The sequence below is a fragment of the Euprymna scolopes genome, chromosome 37 (genome assembly GCF_053919585.1).
Source record: "Euprymna scolopes isolate OS-2025 chromosome 37, ASM5391958v1, whole genome shotgun sequence".
In the NCBI taxonomy this organism is placed as follows: domain Eukaryota; kingdom Metazoa; phylum Mollusca; class Cephalopoda; order Sepiida; family Sepiolidae; genus Euprymna; species Euprymna scolopes.
In genome coordinates this window covers 42982465-43008844 of record NC_136518.1, presented here as the reverse complement: position 1 = coordinate 43008844, position 26380 = coordinate 42982465, and the positions used below count along the sequence as shown (strand labels likewise).

Below are 26380 nucleotides of genomic sequence, written 5' to 3'. Positions count from 1 at the left end.
TCAGCTGACCTTTCTCCAATTAGGATTGTGGCCTCAGGAAAGCCCACCGGGGATGAGTGCAGGGTCCCTTTCCATGCGCGTCATGGCACTACAAGCAACCCGATATTATTCAACTGTTGATGGAGCAGCCGCTCTAAGCGCTACCAAAGAGTTAGGGCTCCTGTACTACCAGTCGGGAACAGCAGCCAGCAACTGTCAATCCGGTACCCTCAACCCATTAGAAGAAGGTCAACCCAATCTAATTGCTCAGGCATATCTTATACTCAAGCACTCCCAAATGCTCAGTTTTAGGGGTGGGGCGTGCTGGGAATGGGGAAAAACGGCGTTCGTTGCTCTAGCCAGGAAACAAGATCTACCGCTGGATGTTTCTGTCGAATCACCGAGATAGTGTCTCTGCGCTTGACTAATAGGCAAAGAAGGAGTATGGAAGCCGGGCGATAGACAGAGCCTATCTACTCCTTAAGCAATTTAGGTTTGCAAACCGGTGAATTTGTTTGAGTCACCAGCTCTAGGAAGGTTGTCATCCAAGACTGAAGAAGCCTCTCTCCCCTTTGGTTTAGTTTCAGAGTTTTCCTTCTCCTAGACGGATGATCTGGGAAGACCTACTGGGTCCGTCAGCCATGAGAGGGTTTTCTCCGCGCCTAGGTTCTAATCCAGGTATTTCTGCGACCCCGCGTGGTTAGTGTTACTGGGTTAGTTTGTGGGGGATTATATCTCTACTGATTAGTTACACTCCTCAAAGTGATTTAGGGACATGCTATTTACTTGTTAATGGATAAAGGGGGTGGGTGAAGTTCATGCAGTGTAAGCGTCTATGATTGTAAGAGGGCTTGTTAGGGAGAAGATAATGTGATTTTAGTCTTACCCTTTTTTTAATTTTATTTATGTTAGCTTAGGTCTAGGATAATGTTACAGTATGAGTAGGTATTAAGAATTGAGCTACGAGTTATGCCCGAGCTATTTTAGATTTAGATGATAGGAGGGTTAAGATGTAAGTGCAATATAGTATGGATAAGACAGCAAGTTTTGAGTCATGCGTAATTAGGTGAATAGATATACAGTGATGATCATATTTATTGGCACGGTAAAATAAAAGTTAAATTTTGTCTAATAAATTCTAAAAAAGGGATTAAATTAAAGAAAATAACAAAGTATATTATGTATTTTTAACTGGCCTTTCCGATGCAGCAATCGGATTTTAGAAAAAATAAATAACAAAGGAACAACAAACATAATTGCAAAAAAACCCTTGTTCAAAATTATTGGCACGGCTTTGTTTTTCTTTTAGTATCAGTATAATATCAATCAATTTCCGGTTTACGTGCTTTCTGAACTTTTTTATAGCCATATTATGCTTGTTTAACGCTAATTCAGTGAATAATTTTTTTCAGATAATTTTTAGATAGCGATTTATTTAAACTATTATAAGTGACTAAATTATAATTTTCAATCGCCATGGTTAAAACTAAGGAACACAGCGAAGACGTCAGGAAGCTTGTTGTAGCATGCCATACCAATGGGGAGGGCTATGATAAGATTTCAAAGAAGCTAAACCTTCCCAAATCCACTGTTAGAGCCATAATAAACAAGTTCAAATCGCAAGGCCACGTTATGAGTTTAGAGGGTAGAGGGAGAAAAAGGATTCTTTCCCCAAGAGACGAACGGAAAATTGTTCGACAAGTAAAACAAAACCCAAGGATCTCTGTTGGGGAGATTGTTGATGAACAGAGCACCTCTGGAGTGAATGTATCTCGACATACAGTTGGTAGAGTTTTGAAGAGAGCTGGTTTAAAAGCATGTCGTCCGAGAAAGACTCCCTTATTGAAGCCTATGCACCTGAAAGCAAGGCTAGCCTTTGCAAAACGTCATATTGATAAAGATGTTGCATTCTGGAAACGTGTTCTATGGACTGACGAAACGAAAATAGAGTTATTTGGCCATAATAAAGTGTCTTATATTTACAGAAAATCTGGCGAAGCTTTCCTGCCTAAGAACACCATACCCACAGTGAAGCACGGTGGAGGCAGTTTGATGTTTTGGGGATCCTTTGCTGCCTCTGGACGAGGGCGACTTGTTAAGGTCACAGCTAGCATAAAAAAGGAAGATTATGTTAAAATATTGGATGAAAACCTGAAAGACTCTGCTAAAGAGCTCTCACTTGGTCGTCGTTGGTGGTTCATGCAAGATAATGACCCAAAGCATTCGGCTAAACTGACTAAGAAATGGCTTGAGGACAATCATATTAATGTTTTGGAGTGGCCATCACAAAGCCCAGACCTTAATCCAATTGAAAATTTATGGAGAACATTAAAATTGAGGGCAATGCAAAGGAAGCCTAAGAATCTTATTCAATTGGAGGGTTATTGTCAGGAAGAGTGGGCTAAAATTACTACTGAAGAGTGCAACAACTTGGTTGTAAACTATGAAAAGCGACTGAGGAAGGTAATCAAGGCCAAAGGCTATACAATTGATTATTAAATAAATCGTGCCAATAATTTTGAACAAGGGTTTTTTGCAATTATGTTTGTTGTTCCTTTGTTATTTATTTTTTCTAAAATCCGATTGCTGCATCGGAAAGGCCAGTTAAAAATACATAATATACTTTGTTATTTTCTTTAATTTAATCCCTTTTTTAGAATTTATTAGACAAAATTTAACTTTTATTTTACCGTGCCAATAAATATGATCATCACTGTATGGGCAGGTTTTCAGTAGGTGCGAATAGAGTTGAAGTTGTAGGTATTTTCTAGTAAGAGTCATGGGGCATTTTGCATAACAAGGAGTGTCGTTTCAATAACGTATTAATCGTTGCAAAACTCGAGGAGACAGTTGTGTAGTGCAGATCGCTTTGTTTCTGAGTACTTTGGATGTTAAGTACCTGCCTCTGTGTGCATAGGCTGTTAAATCCCTTACTGGATAGGAATGAGCTGTAATGCATGTCTTAGAGGTAGAAATGTATAGATGTTTAGTGATGGCTATTAAAACAGGTTGCATGTGAGGGATTAGGGCCTGGAAATTAACGATTCCACTACAGATGCGGGGCAATGTGGGAGTTTAGTGGCGGATAGGTTGGAAGGAGTAGATTGTTAGCGTTCAAGAGAAAAGGGGTTATTTATTTACAGATAGATTTCCATTAGGATTTTTGAGTTACAGGTAAGGTTAAGTTTGAAGAAGGGGGGAACTTTTCTTTTTTTTTTTTTTTTTTTTGCATGCAGGTAAGACAAACGCAATCGTCTTGGAGGTAAAATGTATAAGATTTCGTAGCTAGCTATTAGGTTTTTTCCTCCCAGTTATAGGAACAGCTAGTTCGTTGGGATTTGGAATTGTAGTCATTAAGGTCAGGCGCAGAGTGTTGCATCTACTACATCTTTTTTATATTTTACTCCAGATAACATTTTGGAATCAAAAGTTTATGTACAGATCTTTGTATAACTAGTCTGACAATATACGATAGAAAACGCAGGGAGCTTACACTAATAGGTTACGGAAAAAACAACAACAACAACAAAAAACGACTTGCATAATAATTTGGTTCACTTGTAAATCAAATGTTTTGGATATTTTACTCCATTTTGGAATCGAAATGTTTATACCAAAGAAAATATAGGGGAGCTTACACTTATAAGTTATGAAAAAAAAGAAAAAAAAAACGAAAAGAAAAAACGAAAAGAAAAGAAAAACGAAAAGAAAAAACGAAAAGAAAAGAAAAAACGAAAAGAAAAAAACGAAAAGAAAAAAAACGAAAAGAAAAATGTTTGCATCAGCAATTATTTTCATTTCATTAACTTTTATCTTTTAGTTGCTTTTGGCCTTAATAAGTGGTCACGTAATATTTCCAAAAGAAAAAATGCCTATAGTGTGAATTAGTGACGAAATGATTCCAATATTTTTTCCCGATTCCCATATAATTACCGATTCTGTTCTGAATTCCTAATTCCGATATAATTACCGATTCCAATCCTGATTCTTTTTAAATCTCTAAATAGTAAGCTATACAATTTATTTTTTGGATGGGAGGAAAGGGTTGGATTGCAGTAAGTACCTGTGTAATATGTGCATATATTTTCAAAAACGTAAAAATACACTTGTGAGTAGGGCGGGGGGGGTAATCTATAGATTTTAATTTTCTTGGGAGTTCAAAATATGTAAATAGTTATTACTTTATCAGATCAGTAATTAAAAATTAAGTTTTACACAAAGATAAAAATGAAACAATTAAAAGAATCGTTTTTTGCATCGGAAAATATGCACAAAATTTTCTGATTTCAATACCCGCAAAAGTTTTGATTTTTCCGAGTCCCAATTCTAATTTCCGACTCCAATACTAATGTGAATATGTTATGATAGATTTTTTTGGTTAAAGTGGATGGCTTTCTTTTTTTACAACTTCATGTTTTTTTTTGTTTCATTGTATTTTAATGCAATAAAATGTCTGCACACAATTTCCAATGCCTAATTTTTCGCTCTCCTCTTTCTTGTTCCACAGCGCTGGAAAAGCAAATTATGCTTTGTGTCTGGAAGTGACTGAATATTTAGTCCAAGAGGATGAATATGTTCCATTTGCTATGGGATTGCAAAACCTTCTCTCCATGGAAAAATTTATGGCCAACCTGCCTACTTACGAGTTATACAAGGTAAAGAGTTCAAACTTAATTTTACCAAGTCACGAGGAGGGGGAGGAAGCAAGTCAGACTCGTCTTCTATATATATAAAAGGCAACATGTGTGTGTGTGTGTGTGTGTGTGTGTGTGTGTGTGTGTGTGTGTGTGTTGCAAAAACTTTCAACACAGGCAACAGATCCTGCCCATTTTGGTATCGTTTTAAAGTTCGGTTCTTCGGACGACAGATATCGAAAAATTGGCCAAAAACATTAATTCCTTCACCCTCAACTCGCCAGTTTTGTACAAGGAGGGGGTCATTTTTTTGCGTCAACATTTTTGCAAAGTCATCGTCTCCTTTCGACTGACTAAATTTAATTTCAACACTCTCCACTACCGCTCATGCAATGGAGACATTGACTAAGACGTTATGTTTCTTGTTTCACTTTCTTTTCCTCCTTTACATTATGGGTTCGAGCCTACCTGCCTACTACATTTTATTATTTTTGTGCTTTTTTTTGCTACCCTTAACCTCCACACACCCGGGCAATGCCACAGACCCCTGCAATTATTTTTTAACAACTTCCTCCACCCGTGCTGTCTACTGTTGTTTTGATCCCTCCCAACCCCGCTACTACAACTTTTTTTTAACACCTCTCTCCACCCGAGATGCCTCTGCACACCCGGGTAACTCCGGGTACCCCCACTAGTTTAATCTAAATGTTAATGTAGGTGTATGTTATTTTGTTAAACCTTTACATGAAGAAAACGGAAACGGGAAAAGAGTAAAAGGATTCAAAAATGGGGAGAGAAGGAAGAAGTGTAAGAAGAAGAGAGATTTACAAATATACGTCGTCATAATATTAACTTCCCTTCAACTGCAGGAAAATGTAACACAAGACCAGAAGGTAAGGACAAAAAAGCCAGCGCACCAGAGCTACTGCAATTCTGGCTCCACAAAATATCGCTTGCTATGAGGGACTCATGTGATTGTTAATAACCAACTCCTTCTTAAAGAGAGGCGGTAAAGCCTGAGAAGATATACCTCTTAGGAATACCCAAGACCATATCTCAGCCCAAATCAGAGCTGCTGATGCTGTAACACCCCGTCGAACTGAGTGTCGGGGACGTATTCTCGATTGGTATTAAATGTTAAAAAGAATTTTTGACACATAAACAAGCTCATTTTTTCAACAATTCAAAACATTAAAACAATAATTTCTATCATGGTAATTATAAAAACCTGCAACGGCATCTTATCAACAGTTTGTATTCAGTTTTAATAAAGACTTTAAAATTTTGTTGTAAATAATTTATGAATCATTCAATCAGGTTGAGAATTCTTCTTTGATTCTCCCGAATAATTTTTTCAAACCATTCAACGGCTGGTGATATTTATAGACTTATTACGTTTCTCCATTAACCTGAGCAATGCACTTTCCACTTGTCATGCAAGACGGTCATCCCTAAAGCTGACATGTTCTCTCTGCTGCTGAAGTATCAGTTTGTCAGTGATCGTCACAATCAATAACTACAATTAATTGTAAAGAATAAAGGGATGTTTTTTATCAAGATTAGATCTGGATCTGCTGTGTTCTGTCTATTCGTGTTCTGTCCGTCCCGATACGCATTAACAAAATTACTACAGAAAGATGGGACTCTTCACCACACACAGACGGTTATTCACTATAAAGAGATTAACTAAAAACAGAAGCTGTAAAAAGTGCTTTTAGATGCATCACAAGGCTGCGTGCATAAGAGTCAGTCAAAAAATACAATGAAAGAAAATCTCGAAAAGGTATTAACCCTCTGTGTGAAGCTCTTAATCCTACTAATTTATAAAAATTGTAAAATGGTTGATCGTAGTCGGTGGTGACCCGAATACTCATTTTTCATTAGCTATTACACAAAGGTGTGGAAGAGGGCGCCATCTCTTTTCCCAAGATTGCTCTACTTCCCCCTGATCCTTATTTTATACTGCAGAGTCTTTAGTAAGGAGACATCAAGCACCAATTTTTAAGTCGGTGGTATGACTCGACCGACTATTGAACCCTGATCTTCTGGCTCATAAGCAAATAGTTTTTAAATTATGCCAAATGAGCCGGTTGAAAAGAAATAAAACGCAAAAGAAGCACATTCATTTTAAGGAGTGATTGACTAATGTGTGACGATACATCCCAATCGGGAATTCCAAATTGGAATTTATCCCAGCGTACGTATCGTGTGAAAAGAAAAGGAATATATGATATGCACGTCAAGGGATGTTACGACTCCAAATGGCTAGTTACACCAAGGTTGTTTGATGCAGTACCGTCATAAAATAACCTAGAACACAATTCCACAAGACAAGAAGAATAACCGGATATAACAACAAAGCAATACATATGTATTTATATATACATCAATTATTTTATTTTGCAATAAAATTTACTAAACAGAAAACAAAACGTAGAATGCAATGTCCCAACACGTCAAAAAAAAAAAAAATGGGGCTAATGAAAAAAATCAGCAAATTAAACAATGTCTTTCTTTTTTCTCATTTTTTTTCTATCGTATAGATTTAAATTTACTTGTCTTTTCTTTATATCATATAGAATGATAATTGATATTTGGTTGTACGACATAATCACATTTACACACTGGTTCCCACTAGACCACCGAAGTTAAGCAACATTGAACCGGTCAGTAGTAAGTGGGTGAAAATTTCGGATTTCCAGGTGCTGTATGTGTTCTCTGCTTATCTTGGAATTTGTTTCCAGTCGTCCTGGATTTCCCCTTGATGCTGGACACAAGCAGTGCCGATTAAGGAGGGGCGTGGTTGGGGATTGCGTAACCCTTGCCTCACAATTACATGCGCAGCTGCCGCTACAGGGATATCCTTTGTCTTTCTAGACTGAAAAGAAGCATCTATATTTGGTTGTGTATTCTTTATATCAGATATAATAATATTTGCTGTTTTTTTCTTTATATTATATAGAATTATATTTGGTTGTTTTTTCTTTATATTATATTGAATAATATTTGGTTGTCTTTTTTTTTATATTATATAGAAGAATGTTTGGTTGTCTATTCTTTATATTATATAGAATTATATTTAGTTGTCTTTTCTTTATATCATATAGAATTATATTTGGTTGTCTTTTCTTTATATAATATAGAATAACATTTGGTTGTCTTTTCTTTATATCATATAGAATTATATTTAGTTGTCTATTATTTATATTATATAGAATTATATTTGGTTGTCTATTCTTTATATTATATAGAATTATATTTGGTTGTCTTTTCTTTATATCATATAGAATAATATTTGGTTGTTTATTCTTTATATTATATAGAATTATATTTGATTGTTTATTCTTTATATTATATAGAATTATATGTAGTTGTCTTTTCTTTATATTATATAGAATTATATTTGATTGTTTATTATTTATATTATATAGAATTATATTTGATTGTTTATTCTTTATATTATATAGAATTAAATTTGGTTGTCTATTCTTTATATCATATACAATTATATTTGGTTGTTTTTTCTTTATCTATATCTATAAAAGTGAAAGTGTCTGTATCTGTGTGTCTGTGTACATTTCCCTATGCAATAACTCCGTCAATTTTTAGTCTACAGACTCGAAATTTGATATACAGGGTACTGATATATGGGAAAATCAATGTGATCGGTTTTGGGCCAGAAATTAGACGATTAAGGGTCAAACTTAAAACGATTTGACCTTTGATAACTCTACCAAATTCCTCCGACAATTCTGGGTCTACACACTTGAAATTTAAGATATAGGTTACTTGGACATGGAGCTTACTTAATAACTTGATTTGAGCCCAAAACAATAAATTTTAAAGGGTCATAATAGGGATCAAAGTTAAAATAATTGACCTCTGCGGTCTCTTTCAAATTACTCAGAAAATTTCTGGTCTAAATATATTTTACATAAAGGGTATTCAGAGATAGGGCAAGCTTTTTCATCACTTTGGGTCGAAAATCTTTAGTTACCAATATATAAATATATGTATGTATGTCTGTTTGCATGTCTGCCTTAAACTTTCACTAGATGCGACGGATTTTACCAAGATCAGTATCGTTTTAAAGTTCGATCTTTCATACGATAAATATCGAAAAATTGGCTAAAATCATTAATATCTTCCCCTTCAACTAGGCACTTTTCTATAGGGGGGTCACTATTTTCGGCGATATTTTTTTAAGTTATCGTCTCCTTTGGATTGTCTAGCCTTAATTTTAAAAAATGTCGCTTCCGGTTTGGCGGTAGTCGTAACAGCATAAACGTTAGGTTTTACACCGTTCTTTTCCTCCTTTGCGGTACGGGTTCGAGCCTGCCTGCTTACTACGCCTTTATTTTTTTGCTCAACATATACATCCAAAAACCCGGGCAACGCCGGCCGCCTATGCTAGTATAGAATAATATTTGATTGTTTTTTCTTCATATCATATAGAATTATATTCGGTTGTCTATTCTTTATATCATATAGAATTATATTTGGTTGTATTTTTTTATATTATATAGAATTATATTTGGTTGTATATTCATTATATTATATAGAATTATATTTGGTTGTCTTTTCTTTATATCATATAAAATTATATTTGGTTGTCTTTCCTTTATATCATATAGAATTATATTTGGTTGTCTTTTCTTTATATTATATAGAATTATATTTCGTTGTCTTTTCTTTATATCATATAGAATTATATTTCGTTGTCTATTCTTTATATTATATAGAATTATATTTAGTTGTCTTTTCTTTATATCATATAGAATTATATGTACTTGTCTTTTCTTTATATTATATAGAATTATATTTCGTTGTCTATTCTTTATATTATATAGAATTATATTTAGTTGTCTTTTCTTTATATTTGGTTGTCTTTTCTTTATATTATATAGAATTATAATTGGTTGTCTTTTCTTTATATTATATAGAATTGTCTTTTCTTTATATTATATAGAATTATATTTGGTTGTATTTTCTTTATATTATATAGAATTATATTTGGCTGTATATTCTTTATATAATGGTTGTCTTTTCTTTATATTATATAGAATTATAATTGGTTGTCTTTTCTTTATATTATATAGAATTATATTTGGTTATATATTCTTTATATTATATAGAATTATACTTGGTTGTCTATTCTTTATATCATATAGAATTATATTTTGTTGTCTATTTTTTATATCATATAGAATTATATTTGGTTGTCTTTTCTTTATATAATATAGAATTATATTTAGTTGTCTTTTCTTTATATCATATAGAATTATGTTTGGTTGTCTTTGCTTTATATTATATAGAATTATATTTGGTTATATATTCTTTATATTATATAGAATTTTATTTGGTTGTCTTTTCTTCATATTTTATAGAATTATATTTAGTTGTTTTTTCTTTATATAATATAGAATTATATTTATTTGTCTTTTCTTTATATTATATAGAATTATATTTAGTTGTCAATTCTTTGTATTATATAGAATTATATTTGGTTGTCTTTTCTTTATATTATATAGAATTATATTTAGTTGTCTTTTCTTTATATAATATAGAATTATATTTAGTTGTCAATTCTTTATATTATATAGAATTATATTTGGTTGTCTTTTCTTTATATTATATAGAATTATATTTGGTTGTTTATTCTTTATATCATATAGAATTATATTTAGTTGTCTTTTCTTTATATTATAAAGAATTGTATTTAGTTGTCTTTTCTTTAGATTATAAAGAATTTTATTTAGTTGTTTTTTCTTTATATTATAAAGAATTATATGTAGTTGTCTTTTCTTTAGATTATATAGAATTATATTTAGTTGTCTTTTCTTTAGATTATAAAGAATTATATTTGGTTGTCTTTTCTTTATATCATATAGAATTATATTTAGTTGTATTTTCTTTATATTATAAAGAATTGTATTTAGTTGTCTTTTCCTTAGATTATATAGAATTATATGTAGTTGTCTTTTCTTTATATTATATAGAATTATATTTGATTGTTTATTATTTATATTATATAGAATTATATTTGATTGTTTATTCTTTATATTATATAGAATTAAATTTGGTTGTCTATTCTTTATATCATATACAATTATATTTGGTTGTTTTTTCTTTATCTATATCTATAAAAGTGAAAGTGTCTGTATCTGTGTGTCTGTGTACATTTCCCTATGCAATAACTCCGTCAATTTTTAGTCTACAGACTCGAAATTTGATATACAGGGTACTGATATATGGGAAAATCAATGTGATCGGTTTTGGGCCAGAAATTAGACGATTAAGGGTCAAACTTAAAACGATTTGACCTTTGATAACTCTACCAAATTCCTCCGACAATTCTGGGTCTACACACTTGAAATTTAAGATATAGGTTACTTGGACATGGAGCTTACTTAATAACTTGATTTGAGCCCAAAACAATAAATTTTAAGGGGTCATAATAGGGATCAAAGTTAAAATAATTGACCTCTGCGGTCTCTTTCAAATTACTCAGAAAATTTCTGGTCTAAATATATTTTACATAAAGGGTATTCAGAGATAGGGCAAGCTTTTTCATCACTTTGGGTCGAAAATCTTTAGTTACCAATATATAAATATATGTATGTATGTCTGTTTGCATGTCTGCCTTAAACTTTCACTAGATGCGACGGATTTTACCAAGATCAGTATCGTTTTAAAGTTCGATCTTTCATACGATAAATATCGAAAAATTGGCTAAAATCATTAATATCTTCCCCTTCCACTAGGCACTTTTCTATAGGGGGGTCACTATTTTCGGCGATATTTTTTTAAGTTATCGTCTCCTTTGGATTGTCTAGCCTTAATTTTAAAAAATGTCGCTTCCGGTTTGGCGGTAGTCGTAACAGCATAAACGTTAGGTTTTACCCCGTTCTTTTCCTCCTTTGCGGTACGGGTTCGAGCCTGCCTGCTTACTACGCCTTTTTTTTTTTGCTCAACATATACATCCAAAAACCCGGGCAACGCCGGCCGCCCATGCTAGTATAGAATAATATTTGATTGTTTTTTCTTCATATCATATAGAATTATATTCGGTTGTCTATTCTTTATATCATATAGAATTATATTTGGTTGTATTTTTTTTTATATTATATAGAATTATATTTGGTTGTATATTCATTATATTATATAGAATTATATTTGGTTGTCTTTTCTTTATATCATATAAAATTATATTTGGTTGTCTTTCCTTTATATCATATAGAATTATATTTGGTTGTCTTTTCTTTATATCATATAGAATTATATTTCGTTGTCTATTCTTTATATTATATAGAATTATATTTAGTTGTCTTTTCTTTATATCATATAGAATTATATGTACTTGTCTTTTCTTTATATTATATAGAATTATATTTCGTTGTCTATTCTTTATATTATATAGAATTATATTTAGTTGTCTTTTCTTTATATTTGGTTGTCTTTTCTTTATATTATATAGAATTATATTTGGTTGTCTTTTCTTTATATTATATAGAATTATATTTAGTTGTCTTTTCTTTATATTATATAGAATTATATTTGGTTGTATTTTCTTTATATTATATAGAATTATATTTGGCTGTATATTCTTTATATAATGGTTGTCTTTTCTTTATATTATATAGAATTATAATTGGTTGTCTTTTCTTTATATTATATAGAATTATATTTGGTTATATATTCTTTATATTATATAGAATTATACTTGGTTGTCTATTCTTTATATCATATAGAATTATATTTTGTTGTCTATTTTTTATATCATATAGAGTTATATTTGGTTGTCTTTTCTTTATATAATATAGAATTATATTTAGTTGTCTTTTCTTTATATCATATAGAATTATGTTTGGTTGTCTTTTCTTTATATTATATAGAATTATATTTGGTTATATATTCTTTATATTATATAGAACTTTATTTGGTTGTCTTTTCTTCATATTTTATAGAATTATATTTGGTTGTTTTTTCTTTATATAATATAGAATTATATTTATTTGTCTTTTCTTTATATTATATAGAATTATATTTAGTTGTCAATTCTGTGTATTGTATAGAATTATATTTGGTTGTCTTTTCTTTATATTATATAGAATTATATTTAGTTGTCTTTTCTTTATATAATATAGAATTATATTTAGTTGTCAATTCTTCATATTATATAGAATTATATTTGGTTGTCTTTTCTTTATATTATATAGAATTATATTTGGTTGTTTATTCTTTATATCATATAGAATTATATGTAGTTGTCTTTTCTTTAGATTATATAGAATTATATTTAGTTGTCTTTTCTTTATATTATATAGAATTATATTTAGTTGTCTTTTCTTTATATTATATAAAATTATATTTAGTTGTCTTTTCTTTATATTATATAGAATTATATTTAGTTGTCTTTTCTTTATATTATATAGAATTATATTTAGTTGTCTTTTCTTTATATTATATAGAATTATATTTGGTTGTCTTTTCTTTATATTATATAGAATTATATTTAGTTGTCTTTTCTTTATATTATATAGAATTATATTTAGTTGTCTTTTCTTTATATTATATAGAATTATATTTAGTTGTCTTTTCTTTATATTATATAGAATTATATTTAGTTGTCTTTTCTTTATATTATATAGAATTATATTTTGTTGTCTTTTCTTTATATCATATAGAATTCTATTTGGTTGTTTTTTTCTTTATATTATATAGAATTATATTTGGTTGTCTATTCTTTATATTAAATCGAATTACATTTGGTTGTCTTATTTGGTTGTCTTATATTTGGTTAAATGAAAACACATGTCTGAGGAATTTAGTTTGGCTGTTCATTGCGTGAGCAGGGGTCAGGATGAAAACTGGGTTAATAATCACAGAACACTTACCTGTTGGAAAAGATATAGTTTGAACAAAAAGAAAGGTCTAACAGAAATAAAATATTCAAGATATATTCAAGCTTCCTAGAATTTTAATAGTCCTTTGAGGCTTGCGGTAATACGTCCATTTCTCGGTTTGCGGTAAAGCATGGTTTATGAGGTATCTTCTCTTCTATGCTATGTTGGGAAATATACAAGCGTATTTACCTTTTCTCCAGCGCAATTATATCCATTGAGATGATTCGGGTTCGTGGCAAATTTAGCAATTTCTCCGCCACGGATTCTGCTTTTCAATTCTGCATCTAACGGCATTTGAACTCAGAATGCATTTTTAAAAAATATTTTCTGCCCCATGTGGTCTGATTTTCGTGTCAACTCTGCTTCAAATTATTTGCCCTGTCTGTCTTTTTAACTTTTAGGAAGGAGAACGGTCAGTGGTGGGGGTTGTATGAGGATAAAGATATATGTGACGTGACAAGGGGTTTGGATGGGGCTATTAGTTTGCCTCGCTTCCCTTAGTAATTTAAAGTGTGTGCATTTATGAATGACCGTTGCTTTTCACCGATCGAATAAAAATCTAATAAAGGAGGGAGTAACACTAACGTAACCCTAAGCTTAATCTTTTTATTAGTTACTATGCCGAGGTGTAGTGGAGACGACTCCTTTTCCAGGATAATTCCATTTACTTTTTATCCTTATCTTATGATGCAGAATGTTAAGCAAGGGAGTTTAAAGTTCAACTGAAAATTGAATCCTGGTCTCCTAGTCTATTAAAAACATTCTTACCATTATACTAAATGGGCTAGTTAAATAATTTATAGATGACACTTATTTTATGAAAAATCATGGAACAAGCGGCCGCAGCCAAGATTGAACACACACGAGTTGGTAGTGCAATTCAAATTTTGTCCGTAGCTGAATACTTGATGCTTCGCCAGGGCTATCAAGCATATTTTTATCGTAACGTTATCACTAGATGGGTTGCCTACCATGGTTTAAGAGAAGCCCATCTACCCTTGGGAGAAGGATAGACTATGCCAGTTTCCTAACCTGGTAGTTTTAACTCGCGATGCAGCACCTCGCCTTTCCAAATGGTCACCCATATGGTACTGGCCAGGGTCAATGTTGCTTAACTTCAGTGATTTGGCAAGAACCGGTGTGTCAATGTGATTGTGCCATATATTTTATAGAAAAATTCTAACGATATTTCATTTTCGATTTGATTCGACTAATAAATTTTTTCTCCTTGTTTTGTAAATCAACTACTAAACGAGTTTTACTACATTAATTTTTAACACTGTATAATTTACATTGGTCCAGCTGTTGCAATTCATTTTGTGATTATACAATAAGAATCAAGAGTAAGCAGAGCTTAAATGTATGACGACAACACTGATGTATAAAAATATTTTTTTTTCTTGTTGGTGCTGATGAACTAGTAGGATTTACTGATAAAAGAGAATGCACAGGAATTGATGAAGTATATTTTTTCAAACGCGATCGCCAATCAACTCTCGTCTCAATTTCGGGCTAGTTTATATAATAAATTGTGACACTCATGTAAACGCCCATTCTTAGATTTCTCATTCGCTGTCAATATAGCCCTAACGGTGTGTCTAGAGCGTTTATTCAGCAATGGATGCTACCGAATGTGTGTTCTTGGTTAAAAATGATGAATCTATTCGCATTTGAAAAAAGATAGAGCTTTATAGAAAACATGAAAGCCTGTAAATTATAATTGTGTAATTATTTCGGATAGTCTTCTCTCCTTATCAAAAAAATTTTTTTTCTTGATAAAACTAAATAGACGCCATTTAAAACCAATTGCATATCAGATACCTTAATGAGACTTTTTCATTGTAAATTTTTCCTTTTCTTTTCATTTATGTTTTTTTTTTTAGCAATAATCAATACATACATTAACGTTATTTTAATAATGCTTTTTCGCTTTCTGATGTCGGGAGAATTTAGATTTTTTTTTTACACGGTGATTACCACTTATCCAGGCCCGGAAGCCACTCAGGGATAAGGGTTATTACAAGTACAGTACGTTAGTGTGGAGATTTGAAAGTGTTTTCTTAAGGGGGCGGTTCATTAGGAATTTGTTAACATTGGACTTGAAGACATCCAAGTTGTAGTCCGGTGGGAAGCAGGCAGACGGAACAGAGTTCCACAGGCGTGCAGTTCTAAGAAAGAAGCTTTGTTCATGGAATCCACGTTTTGATTTAGGCACAGATAAAGAGTGGGGGAAATTTTTCATAGTGGATTCAGCTAGACGGGTGTTTTTCGTGAAAGATTGGCGAGGGGGGACCAGAGATTGGAGCTCAGACGAGCACTTGCCATGAAAATAACGATAAAACAAGGATAGGCTCGCAACGTCTCTTCTGTGGGAGAGAGGTTGCAGGGTAGAGAAAAGGGCATCTCCCACTAAGCCACAAAGTCGATTTTGTACTCTGTCAAGGCAGGATAGGCTGTTTTTAGCAGCTCCTGCCCAGATATGGAAGCAGTATTCCATCTTTGGAAGTAATTGGCTTTTATATAGATAGAGAATTGCATCAGTAGCAAGATATCTTCTGGAGATGAAATTACACGTATGAATTGCATAAGCGAATTTCACATTTCAAATTATATAACAACAGTTTCTCTATATGCGTCTCTCATGTTCTTGTGCCCAATAAGAAATTCTATAAATATTTATAAACTTAAATATTTCACATTTTAAGCAAAATATTTGAAAAATATCCAAGTTATATGAGAGATGCTTTATCAACAAACTAAAGCAAAAATAAAAACACTCCTAAACGATGTATATATCTCTCTTATATACGAATATCCTACATATTGAAGGTATTCAGACTCACAGGGAATTTCTTATAAACAAATATTTTCTGAGTAGCCATATACAAGACTGACGTAACATAATAATTTTATCTTAAAGCATTATAATTTTCAATTCACTAAGCAACACTACCTACATATACTAAGCCTACATATGCTAACTACCTACATATACTAAGCCGGCATATGCTAACTACCTACATATACTAACACAAGCACTCTTATCTATTCTTTCAGTGTTACCAAATTGACAAAGGAGCCCGTTGGTTTAGTCACATTGAAAGAATGTAGAAGAGTTGAGGCAGCAAGGTCAATCGGCAAAGGAAGGCCAAAAAAAACATGAGAAGTTATAAGAAAGGATTTGAGGGAAAGAGGGATAAATAAATAAATACTAGGGCAGAGATAGGTTAGTTTGGAAGGCTGATAAAAATATACGATTTCCCCTCTCGAATTAAGTATCAATGAAATTACAGACAGAAGAAAACATAGTTACATATGACGCCCCCCTCCCCGCACCGTATATGTAAATTTTTCTTTTTGTGATTATCAGGAGTATAGATTCCACTCTCCAGTAGCCGACTTTCGATACCTGTAAAAATGATTCGCTCTCAACTGCGTTTTTCCACTGTGTCCCTACTGACTCTTCACCTCGTGTTACTCTTTGTTGTCTTGCTGACTTTATGGTTCCAAAAACCACAACAATTACTGCTTGAACTTGAAAAAAATCTAAATCATTAAACCGTGTTTTATTCTTTAATAAATTTATACTTATTTCTTATGTTTTTTTTTTTTTGTTTTTTTTTTTAGAATTATATTCTAAAATTATTGACAAACCAATTGAAGATGTTAGGATGGAAACCAGAGGGAGCTCCCTTGAAAAGGTAAGTCTCTGTGAATTTCTCATGATCATCGGCTGTATGCTATATATGTGAAGATAAAGCAAAATATTTAACAATACAGCTGTGGACTTAGATTTCAAGTTCAAGTATGTATCGCTATGTATCAACATACCCTATAATCACATTGACAAACCGGTTGTCGTTAGATCATTGAAGTTAAGCAATGTTGAGCCTGGTCAGTACCAGATGGGTGACATTTCAGAATAGCAGGCACTGTATGTAGGAGGACGTCAACACCTCCTTGTGATAGCTGCAAAATCCTAACACGGCATCTTCCCTGATAGAGATATACATGCGACTGAGGAGTGCTTGTGGATTTCATATTCCCAAGAAATTTCCTCCTGAAAAGGAAGATAGTCTAACCAACTTAAGGTGAGTGCTGTTTCAGTATAGTAGCTATTAAGTTTGTGTAGTAGAGTTGATATGCAAAAATGAATTCCCATTGCCACGTGACGACTAGAGCTATGACGACAGAATATTCTTTTCATTGTTTTGACCTTTAAGTATATATCGACACAGACACAGTTAATCAACCGAGAACCATATCACTCTATATAAAAGCATCTAAGATATCAACGGATACACACTCGAGAGTCAAAACAATGAAAAGAATATGCTGTTGTCATAGCCCTAGTGATGCCAAACTCCACAATCTTGTATGTCTACAGTGGAAGTATCATAGAAGTGGAATGAGTGTCATGAAGAAGTCTAGTGATGATGCGCTGGTATTGCATGCAGCTAACTTCTTAATTGTATGCCCCGAAGACTCAAGTACAAGTCCTTATACTGAGAAATATTATAAGAAAAATAAAAGATAGTTTAAATATGCCCTTTATCCTTAATTTAAATGCCTCGCACCACTGTAATCTCTGCACACCTTTGGATGGTGACTTTCCGAAAATAAATAATATGCTACAAAAAAAAAAAAAAAAAAAAAAAAAATAGTCGACTAATCATCAGTAATTTTAGATAAAAGTTTTATTCTTCAAGTTCTTTAAATATTTATGGTGCTTGGTTTGATTATTTTGTAGAAGTAAAATGTTACTTTTTCTTTTTGACTTTGCAGAACATGGTTGAGTTTTGTGAAAAGAAAGAAAAAAAATATCATCAGTGTTTGATGCATTTTAAGTCAGGAAGCCAGTATCTTTAATCGGCCTGATTTGGTAGCACCAGATGCCATAACAGGTGTTGGTAACTAAGGAGCAACTCCACATTCTCCACATCCCCTAAATAGGGCCTCACCACTGGATGTATTTCAAGGTCATACCCAAAACCTAAAGTTCTGAGGACTCCCTTTTATCACATCCTGCTCGTGACACAAGCGATCCTGAGATTTTCTTCTCTCACATCCATTGCTCCTGTTTCTTGTTCCTGCCCATTTTTTAAAGATTCAACGATCCGTCTTTGTTGCTTAAGTCAGAGTATCTGTTTAAGCCAATATTATTTCATGATACATGGAATCAGCAATGAAGGCAGTGCATCACTGACGGTCACCCTTGGATTAAAAAAATATATTTTTCGATTGTCTATTTTAAGGTCTTTGTTCAAACAATTTTATCATATTGCTTGCACTATGAAATACTTCTCTGTGGGGAACAGATCAATGGAATCAGCTAAAGTTTGTTTTGTTGTGTGCAGTCTGGCATACATGGCGCATTGGTTTGTTTAGTGTTGAATTGGTGAATCTGTGACAGGGAACTAGAATCCTGCATCACTCTAAAAGCTACGATCTAGAACCTGTAGATGGTCAGCAAAGAAACACGTTGAGAACACTTCTCCGTCTTCTCATATTTAAGTCTTTTTTCTTTGAAAGAATGAGACTTTTTTTATCTTGAGTCATCAACCCTAACTCTTACATATCTTCAGTCATCAACTTCCGATTCCTTAATGACCCACCCAATTTTTGCGAACCACCCATCTCTGTTAAAATTGATCTTCTGAAGACGTCCTTTGCACATGAAATCAATTTAGAGAGAAGGTCAATTAAAAAAAAAAAAAACAATTGAAAAACAACTGAATGTGTGGGAGCAGAAAAAAGGAGCCCAGAAATGTGTTAGAGTTGAAAGATTACTATATGTGTCCTCTCAACGGAATGAACCAAATGAATTGCATGAAATAAATTCTATGACTGGAACGTGTTCAGCTGATTTGAGCAAAGTGTTATTTGGATGTGTTTTATCATCTAAATTAAGTATCTTTTGTATTTTCAGACTGTTGAGGTCTTTCGTTCTCAGGATTGCAATTGAAATGGGAAACCAAGTGATGATAGACAAGGGCCAAGAACTCTTCAAGGAATGGAGATACAATAACCGAAGGTTTTGACTCATTTTTTTTTTAATCTTTTCGATTTGTTACCCATATACTAATATTAGACAGTCAATATGCCCAATGACAGATTTCACTCTCTCTTTCAAACACATTTTGTATATATTTATACTCCTATAAATTTGTTTTTTTTTGTGTGTGTATTGATATTCATATTAAAAACCCTTTCTTCTATTTATTTAGTTATTTATTTGCTTCCCCACTGAGCAAATTAGGCACAATGCCGCTTTTTGATGTGGAGAGTGAGGGAAGGGGGGGGCAGTTACTCCGATAGGGAACTGGATAGTGACAGTTGGTATGAAGGTTTTCCCCTACATTGACTAAAACTGAGTGCTCAAGAGCAGTGGTCTGATATGTGGGGTTGCCCCCACATATGGTCTTTGGTTGCAGTATCTGCTGGAACAGATACTACACTTTGTATAACAGAAAAAAGATCTTGGCCCAAAGGCCAAGAAGAAAAAAGGCGAACCTATTTTATATTTATTTAAAAAGAAAATACAATTTTGTTATATATATGAGTCATTGGATTGCATTCATCTGCAAAAGATTTAGCTAATTTGCATATTCTTTTAAACATTATTTTAATTAATTACCTATTAGTTTTTTCGGTTTTCTTATGAAATGATCATCTTCAGTTAACTATTATGTGCAATTATATTCATGCAGATATTCTACATGATTTATACTTGTGTACTATTTGCGTAAAAAGGTTATAGTAAACACAAACCTCTTTCTATATATATTTATGTATGTGTGCATATATTTGTTTACAAAATTTTGCCTACCAAACTCCTCTGTCAGTTTTTGGTCTACAGACATGAAACTTAATGTATAGGGTATTTGAACCCATTCTAAACTTTATATTTAGCCAAAGAAAATCAGTGCAAAAGTGTGAAAATTACAAAAATGGAAGTTGTCAGGTGATGGTTAAATGACAACATTGCGATTATGTAAGCGTAACGTAATAGCTATTGGTTCATGTTGTAATTTTTGGCCTTGCAGCAAATATGTCTTCATAGTTCAGGAATTATGATCAAAAGAAAAAAGTAAATCGTAAGCTAAACGTTCTGGTTTTGATTCTCGGTGGTGGCTGGCACACAAGTCATCTTTTTTTTAACTTTTTAAATAATTACTATATAGTAGGTCCAATATAATATAATAATAAATACGAAATCTGCATTAATCAAAATATCATATTTAAGCGTATTTTATGACCGGGCAATGCTGGGCGGCCTGCTAGTATATATACAAACACACACACACACACACATATATATATATATATATATATATATATAAGGGGGATAACTCTTGCAAATAAATATCGATTTAATTCCCTTGCCTGACTGGTTGGTATCGGTTGATGATACTTAGTAATAATTTCGAAAATCTAAGGACTAACCTAAACCACTAGACACTCCTGTGAGACCTAATTTACTTTAAGGTGTTATTTTTTCATATAAAGGGAGATGTTCTCAAATTACGGGAAACTTATCAATTAATTTTAAGAACATTTTTTTTTCATGAAACAATGAAATAATATTAATCATCTATCTTCTATACTTCTATAAATTTGGGATTTTTTTGTGTATTGGTATTCATATTAAAAACCCTTTTATTCTATTTATTTAAAAAGAAAATACGGCTTTGTTATATATAGGTCGTGGGATTGCATTCGTCTGCAAAAGATCTAGTTAATTTGCATATTCTTTTAAACATTCATTTGAATTAATTCCTGATTATTTTTTTCGGATTTCTTATGGGATTATCATCTTTACTTAACTATTAGGTGTAATTATATTCATGCAGATATTCTACATGATTTATACTTGCGTAATATTTGCGTAAAAAGGTTATAGTAAACACAAAACTCTTAATATATATATATATATATATATATATATATATATATATATATATTGTTGTGGTGGTGCAAAATAGGAAATTGAGGAAGAAATGAACAACGTGTTAAATTGCACTCCTATAATCGAACTAGGATTTATTTCGTGAAGAAACAAATGAAAGAAAAGGGTACAGCACGTGTTTAGTTTGATGTGCGTCTCTCACTGTTAACTGGTGAGAAGGAAAGTCTATAGTTTGGCGAGCGTCTCTCGCTGTTAGCAGGTGAGAGGGAAAGTCTATAGTTTGGCGTGCATCTCTCGCTGTTAGCTTGTGAGAGGGAAAGACTATTGTTGTAGAGAGAGAGAGAGAGAGAGAGAGAAAGAGAGAGAGAGAGAGAGAGAGAAAGAGAAAATGTCAATCCAGTTCATGGAGATAGAAAACTTGTAAAGTGTACGTACTATCTGTTAACTCTTGACCCACGCATAGTAGCAGATGGCGTGAAGTGCGCGGGCCCCACAAGGGAGCCGTTTGGTCCCCCGACCGCTCAGCTCGGAATATGAGTCAAAAAGAGGCAAGAAACAGCTTGTCTCTTGCTTTTATAGTTGTTTCCGGTGGTCTTTTGCGCATGTGTGGATTTCCTTCAAAGGGGGAGTGACGTTGCCCATGTGTGCATACGAGTGCGCGCATGTGTGCGTACATGTGTGTACATTAGCGTGTGTGTGTGTATGCACATGAATGTGAGTGTATGTACGTGAACGTGAATATATGTACGCGTGTGTACACGCGCACGTATGGTTGTGTGCGTGTATGTGTATGACAAGAAAAATGGCTTGAGATGTGAACGCATGTTTTTTTGTGAGACTAGAAAAGGCTCGCACAATATATATCACCAGGGTCACCTGGTAGCAAGTGCTACTTAAAACAAATAGAGTTTTGTCAATGCAAAAATTGAGAAAAACAAATTTCATAACAAAGCATTTTTATAGAAATTACTTACCATCACATTGAGACAGATAAGAACGGATACTGGAGAAAAGCCTGTAATATATTGAAAATATTATTCAGATTTTAATTTAAAAAATATGAGTATTAACACTGAGTAAAAGACACATTCCTGTAAAGTGTTGAATATACTTCGTCATATTCTTGTGATGTGTGTGGATATTCTTGTTTTACTAAATAAACATAAGGAATATAAGAAATAACACTGGAAAAAAAGCCACGTTTTGGGGAAGTGTGAAAATATTCTTGTTCTCAAAAATCACGTTTAGTGACTCATATAAGAACTTACACTGACTTCCATTTGATGAGGAAAGACTTATTGTAGCCGGGCAAGATCAGAGCTTACTTACAAATGGATTTTAAAAAATGGCTGGCCTACAAACAAATGGCCAGTGCAGGTTTTGCCACTCTGCGATTGAAAGCGCAAGCCATCTAATGTCTGCATGCCCAATCATATTGGCAGATGGTCATTACACTGCTCGTCACAACAAAGTATGCAAGATTGGAAGATCTGTGGAGAGATGCAACTTGACAGATCGCCGAACATTTGGAAACATGAACCACAACCAATAACATCAAACAGAAATGTGACCGTGTTCTATGACAAAGACATACAGGGAGGCAGATATATAAAAGACAAGGCCATCAAACCAGATATTGTTATATGGAGCAAAATATCAGAACCTAAAAAAATGATCTAAAAACGACATGGTCTCTGAAATAAGCATTATACCGGTTATGATAGGAGCAACTGGCTTAATAAAAAAGAATCTTCATAAATACTTAGAAGCGATCCCTGAAAGACCAAGCTGTAATGAAATACAGATAGCAGCCATAAAGGGAACAGTATCTATTCTTAAAAGAGCCCTCGGATATAAATTTAAATCATAACAGAATCAAGTGTTAGCTCCAGGAAGGAGCCTCTTGATCTCTTAAAGTTTATTGAAGTAAAATACAAAAAACAAACAAACAAATATCAAGGTCTCATGTATGATATGAAAAGAAACTGGAATCCTAGATTGATATCAATCATATCAGTTCTTTTACGTGCCACAGAGCTTATGAAGAAGAACCTGAAGTCCTACCTAACTAATATTGCTGGTGAACCAAGTGCAAAGAGATCCAAACAATTGCACTTTAGGAACAACGAGGATATTAAAAAGAGCTCTCTGTTGGTTTTAATAAAAAGCAGGGCAATGTCGGCAGCTGGTTTGGCTGCCCCATACCCAGCGTTACAATCTTCAGAGGAGGAAAATTAAAAAAAAAAAATTCAAATAGCACAACCTTGTGAAGTGTATGCATAGTCTTGTTTGGAAAAAAAAAACTAGGGAAAAGCCACATTCTTATGAAGTGTGTGGATAGGCTTGTTTTGTTAAATAACAAAAAGACACATTCTTATGAAGTGTGGGATAGGCTGATTCTGTTAAATCACAAAAAGACACATTCTTATGAAGTGTGGGATAGGCTGATTCTGTTAAATCACAAAAAAGCCACATACTTGTGAATGTGGATAGGCTTGTTCTGTAAAATAACAAAAAAGACACATTCTTATGAAGTGTGGGGTAGGCTGGTTCTGTTAAATAACAAAAAAAAAACACATATTTGTTAAGTGTGTGGATAGGCTTGTTCTGTAAAATAACAAAAAAGCCACATTCTTATGAAGTGTGTGGATAGGTTTGTTTTGTTAAATAACAAAAAAAGCCACATTCTTGCGAAGTGTGGGGATAAGCTGGTTCTGTTAAATAACAATAAAGCCACATTTTTGTGAATGTGTGGATAGGCCGGTTCTGTTAAATAACAAAAAAGCCACATTCTTGTGAAGTGTGTGGATAGGCTCGTTTTGTTAAATAACAAAAAAGTCACATTCTGGCGAAGTGTGTGGATAGGCTTGCTCTGTTAAATAACAAAAAAGCCACATTCTCGTGAAGTGAGTGGATGTTTATCTGAAAAATCAGACTTAGACACACAGATGCTAACACTATGGAAAGCCATGTTTCGTGAAGTTGGGTTAATAGTTAAAAAGCTTAAAATTGTGAAATGCGTTTGTAAGTTATATATGTATGTGAGTATTTGGCAGTGTGGCATTATGTATGTGTGTGCATTGATTTACCTTGTTCTTGTTAGTGCGTGTGAGTGAGTAGTAATTCTTTTCTGTTCACCTGATTCTTGTTAGTGTGTAGGAATGTGCACACAAGATGAAATGCTGGTATGTGTATTATTGGGTCCTTTCTGCCCCCTTCGGTCAAAAGGCATGGAGGGGTGTTTTGAGTATATGTTCTGGTGTTTTTCAGTATTGCAGTCAACTTGAAAATTCTGGGTAAAAGTGATTTTGTTAGCTAGGTCAATTTTCTAAGTTTGCATTGGCTTACATCTGATAATTTTATAGAGATTAAAACAAAATTACCTTAACAAACATTAATTTATAATCAATATATATAACAATATAATAATTGAGTTCAATTAATAATCATACCAGAAAAAATACAATCTTTTTTGAAGCAATAAATATCGTATAAAGACATTATAGTTTTAAAAAGAGACAAAACAAAAAGGAAACTAAGATTTCCGGCTAACAAACAATCATTAACGATCCTGTTAAAAAAATAAAAATAAAAATAAAAAATACAAAGTTTTTTTCCGGCACCTTCCGATGGTTTACGTTTATATGCCGATTATAACGTCATCCGTATTCTACATAACAATTTTTTTTACAAAAAAAAAAAAACTCCTAACATTTTTTATCTCTATTTTTTTTTTTTTTTTTTTTGTAGCATTCACAGTGATATATTCGATTCTGTCTTACTGGCGTCTATGGCTGACGGATCATCAGATAACTGGAATTATTTGTGGCAAATGTACACGGAAAGCAGCAATCCTATTTTAAAGAGAAGCATATTATATGCCCTGGGAAGAACTCCAAATTTAAAAGATATTATTCGGTAAGTTTGAATCTCCCCACACCCTGACACTCAGGAACAGCATTCTCCTAGAAGCATAAACTAAAACTAAAATCAAACAGAATTTCCATCAATAGCATTTCTTTCTAAGAACTTCTCACATGCAGAATACATTAGTGTGGAACTGCTTCACTCTCTACATACTACAATTTTAAAAATCGTTTTCAAGTCCAATGTTAACAAATATCTGTCGAATCATCTTGTGAATTAATCATAGTTCTCAATCTCTAATAGTTCTTCCATCAGACTGCTAGAACTTGGAATACCCCCTCTGTTTCCTGTTTCCCCTGACTGTACTAACCTGTGAAAGTTCAAATGTAATGTGAACAGACATATCACTGCTCAACTCCCTTAGTACTCTGTTAGACATGATTCCAAATAGTAGTACCTTACATTCCAAGTTGGAGTTTGCCTTCTTCGTGTGAAAAAGAGTAAAAAAATCTTTTTATAAAGGATATATATATATATATATATATATATATATATATATATATGGACACCAAAAACTTTCATCATATTTTCCTTTGGTTTTGATACTCCCGAATTCGAAGCTATCTCTTTACAACCCTTCCTGTTCATAAGCTATCATACTTTAATAAAACAGATCGATTTTCTGTAGGCTGTTTTTGAACCCAGTCAACGACGGGTACTTTTGCTAGTATATATATATATATATATATATATATATATATATATATATATATATATATATTTGCTAGTATATATATATATATATATATATATATATATATATATATATATATATATATATATATGTATGTATGTATATACTAGCAAAAGTACCTGTCGTTGACTGGGTTCAAAAACAGCCTAAAGAAAATGGATCTGATTTATGAAAGTATGATAGCTTATGAAAAGGAAGGCTTGTAAAGAGATAGCTTCGAATTCGGGAGTATCAAAATCAAAGCAAAATATGATGAAAGTAAAAATAAAATAGATAAGCCCCATAATTTATTACAACCATACCTGTTCACACTGAAACACTTATCACAATA

The 26380-nt window shown here is 32.6% G+C and overlaps 1 protein-coding gene across 5 annotated transcripts in view; it reads left to right on the top strand.

The window, feature by feature from the left end:
* The window catches only part of LOC145261138 (endoplasmic reticulum aminopeptidase 1-like), a 938216-nt gene that overhangs the window by 879774 nt on the left and 32062 nt on the right, over positions 1-26380 (top strand). For all 5 annotated transcript variants that reach the window (XM_080119414.1, XM_080119415.1, XM_080119412.1 and 2 more), the window contains exons 13-16: positions 4487-4634; positions 17147-17220; positions 19449-19553; positions 25179-25346. In XM_080119414.1, coding sequence (XP_079975540.1) covers positions 4487-4634; positions 17147-17220; positions 19449-19553; positions 25179-25346 — 495 coding nt within the window. The remainder of the gene's footprint in view (positions 1-4486; positions 4635-17146; positions 17221-19448; positions 19554-25178; positions 25347-26380) is intronic.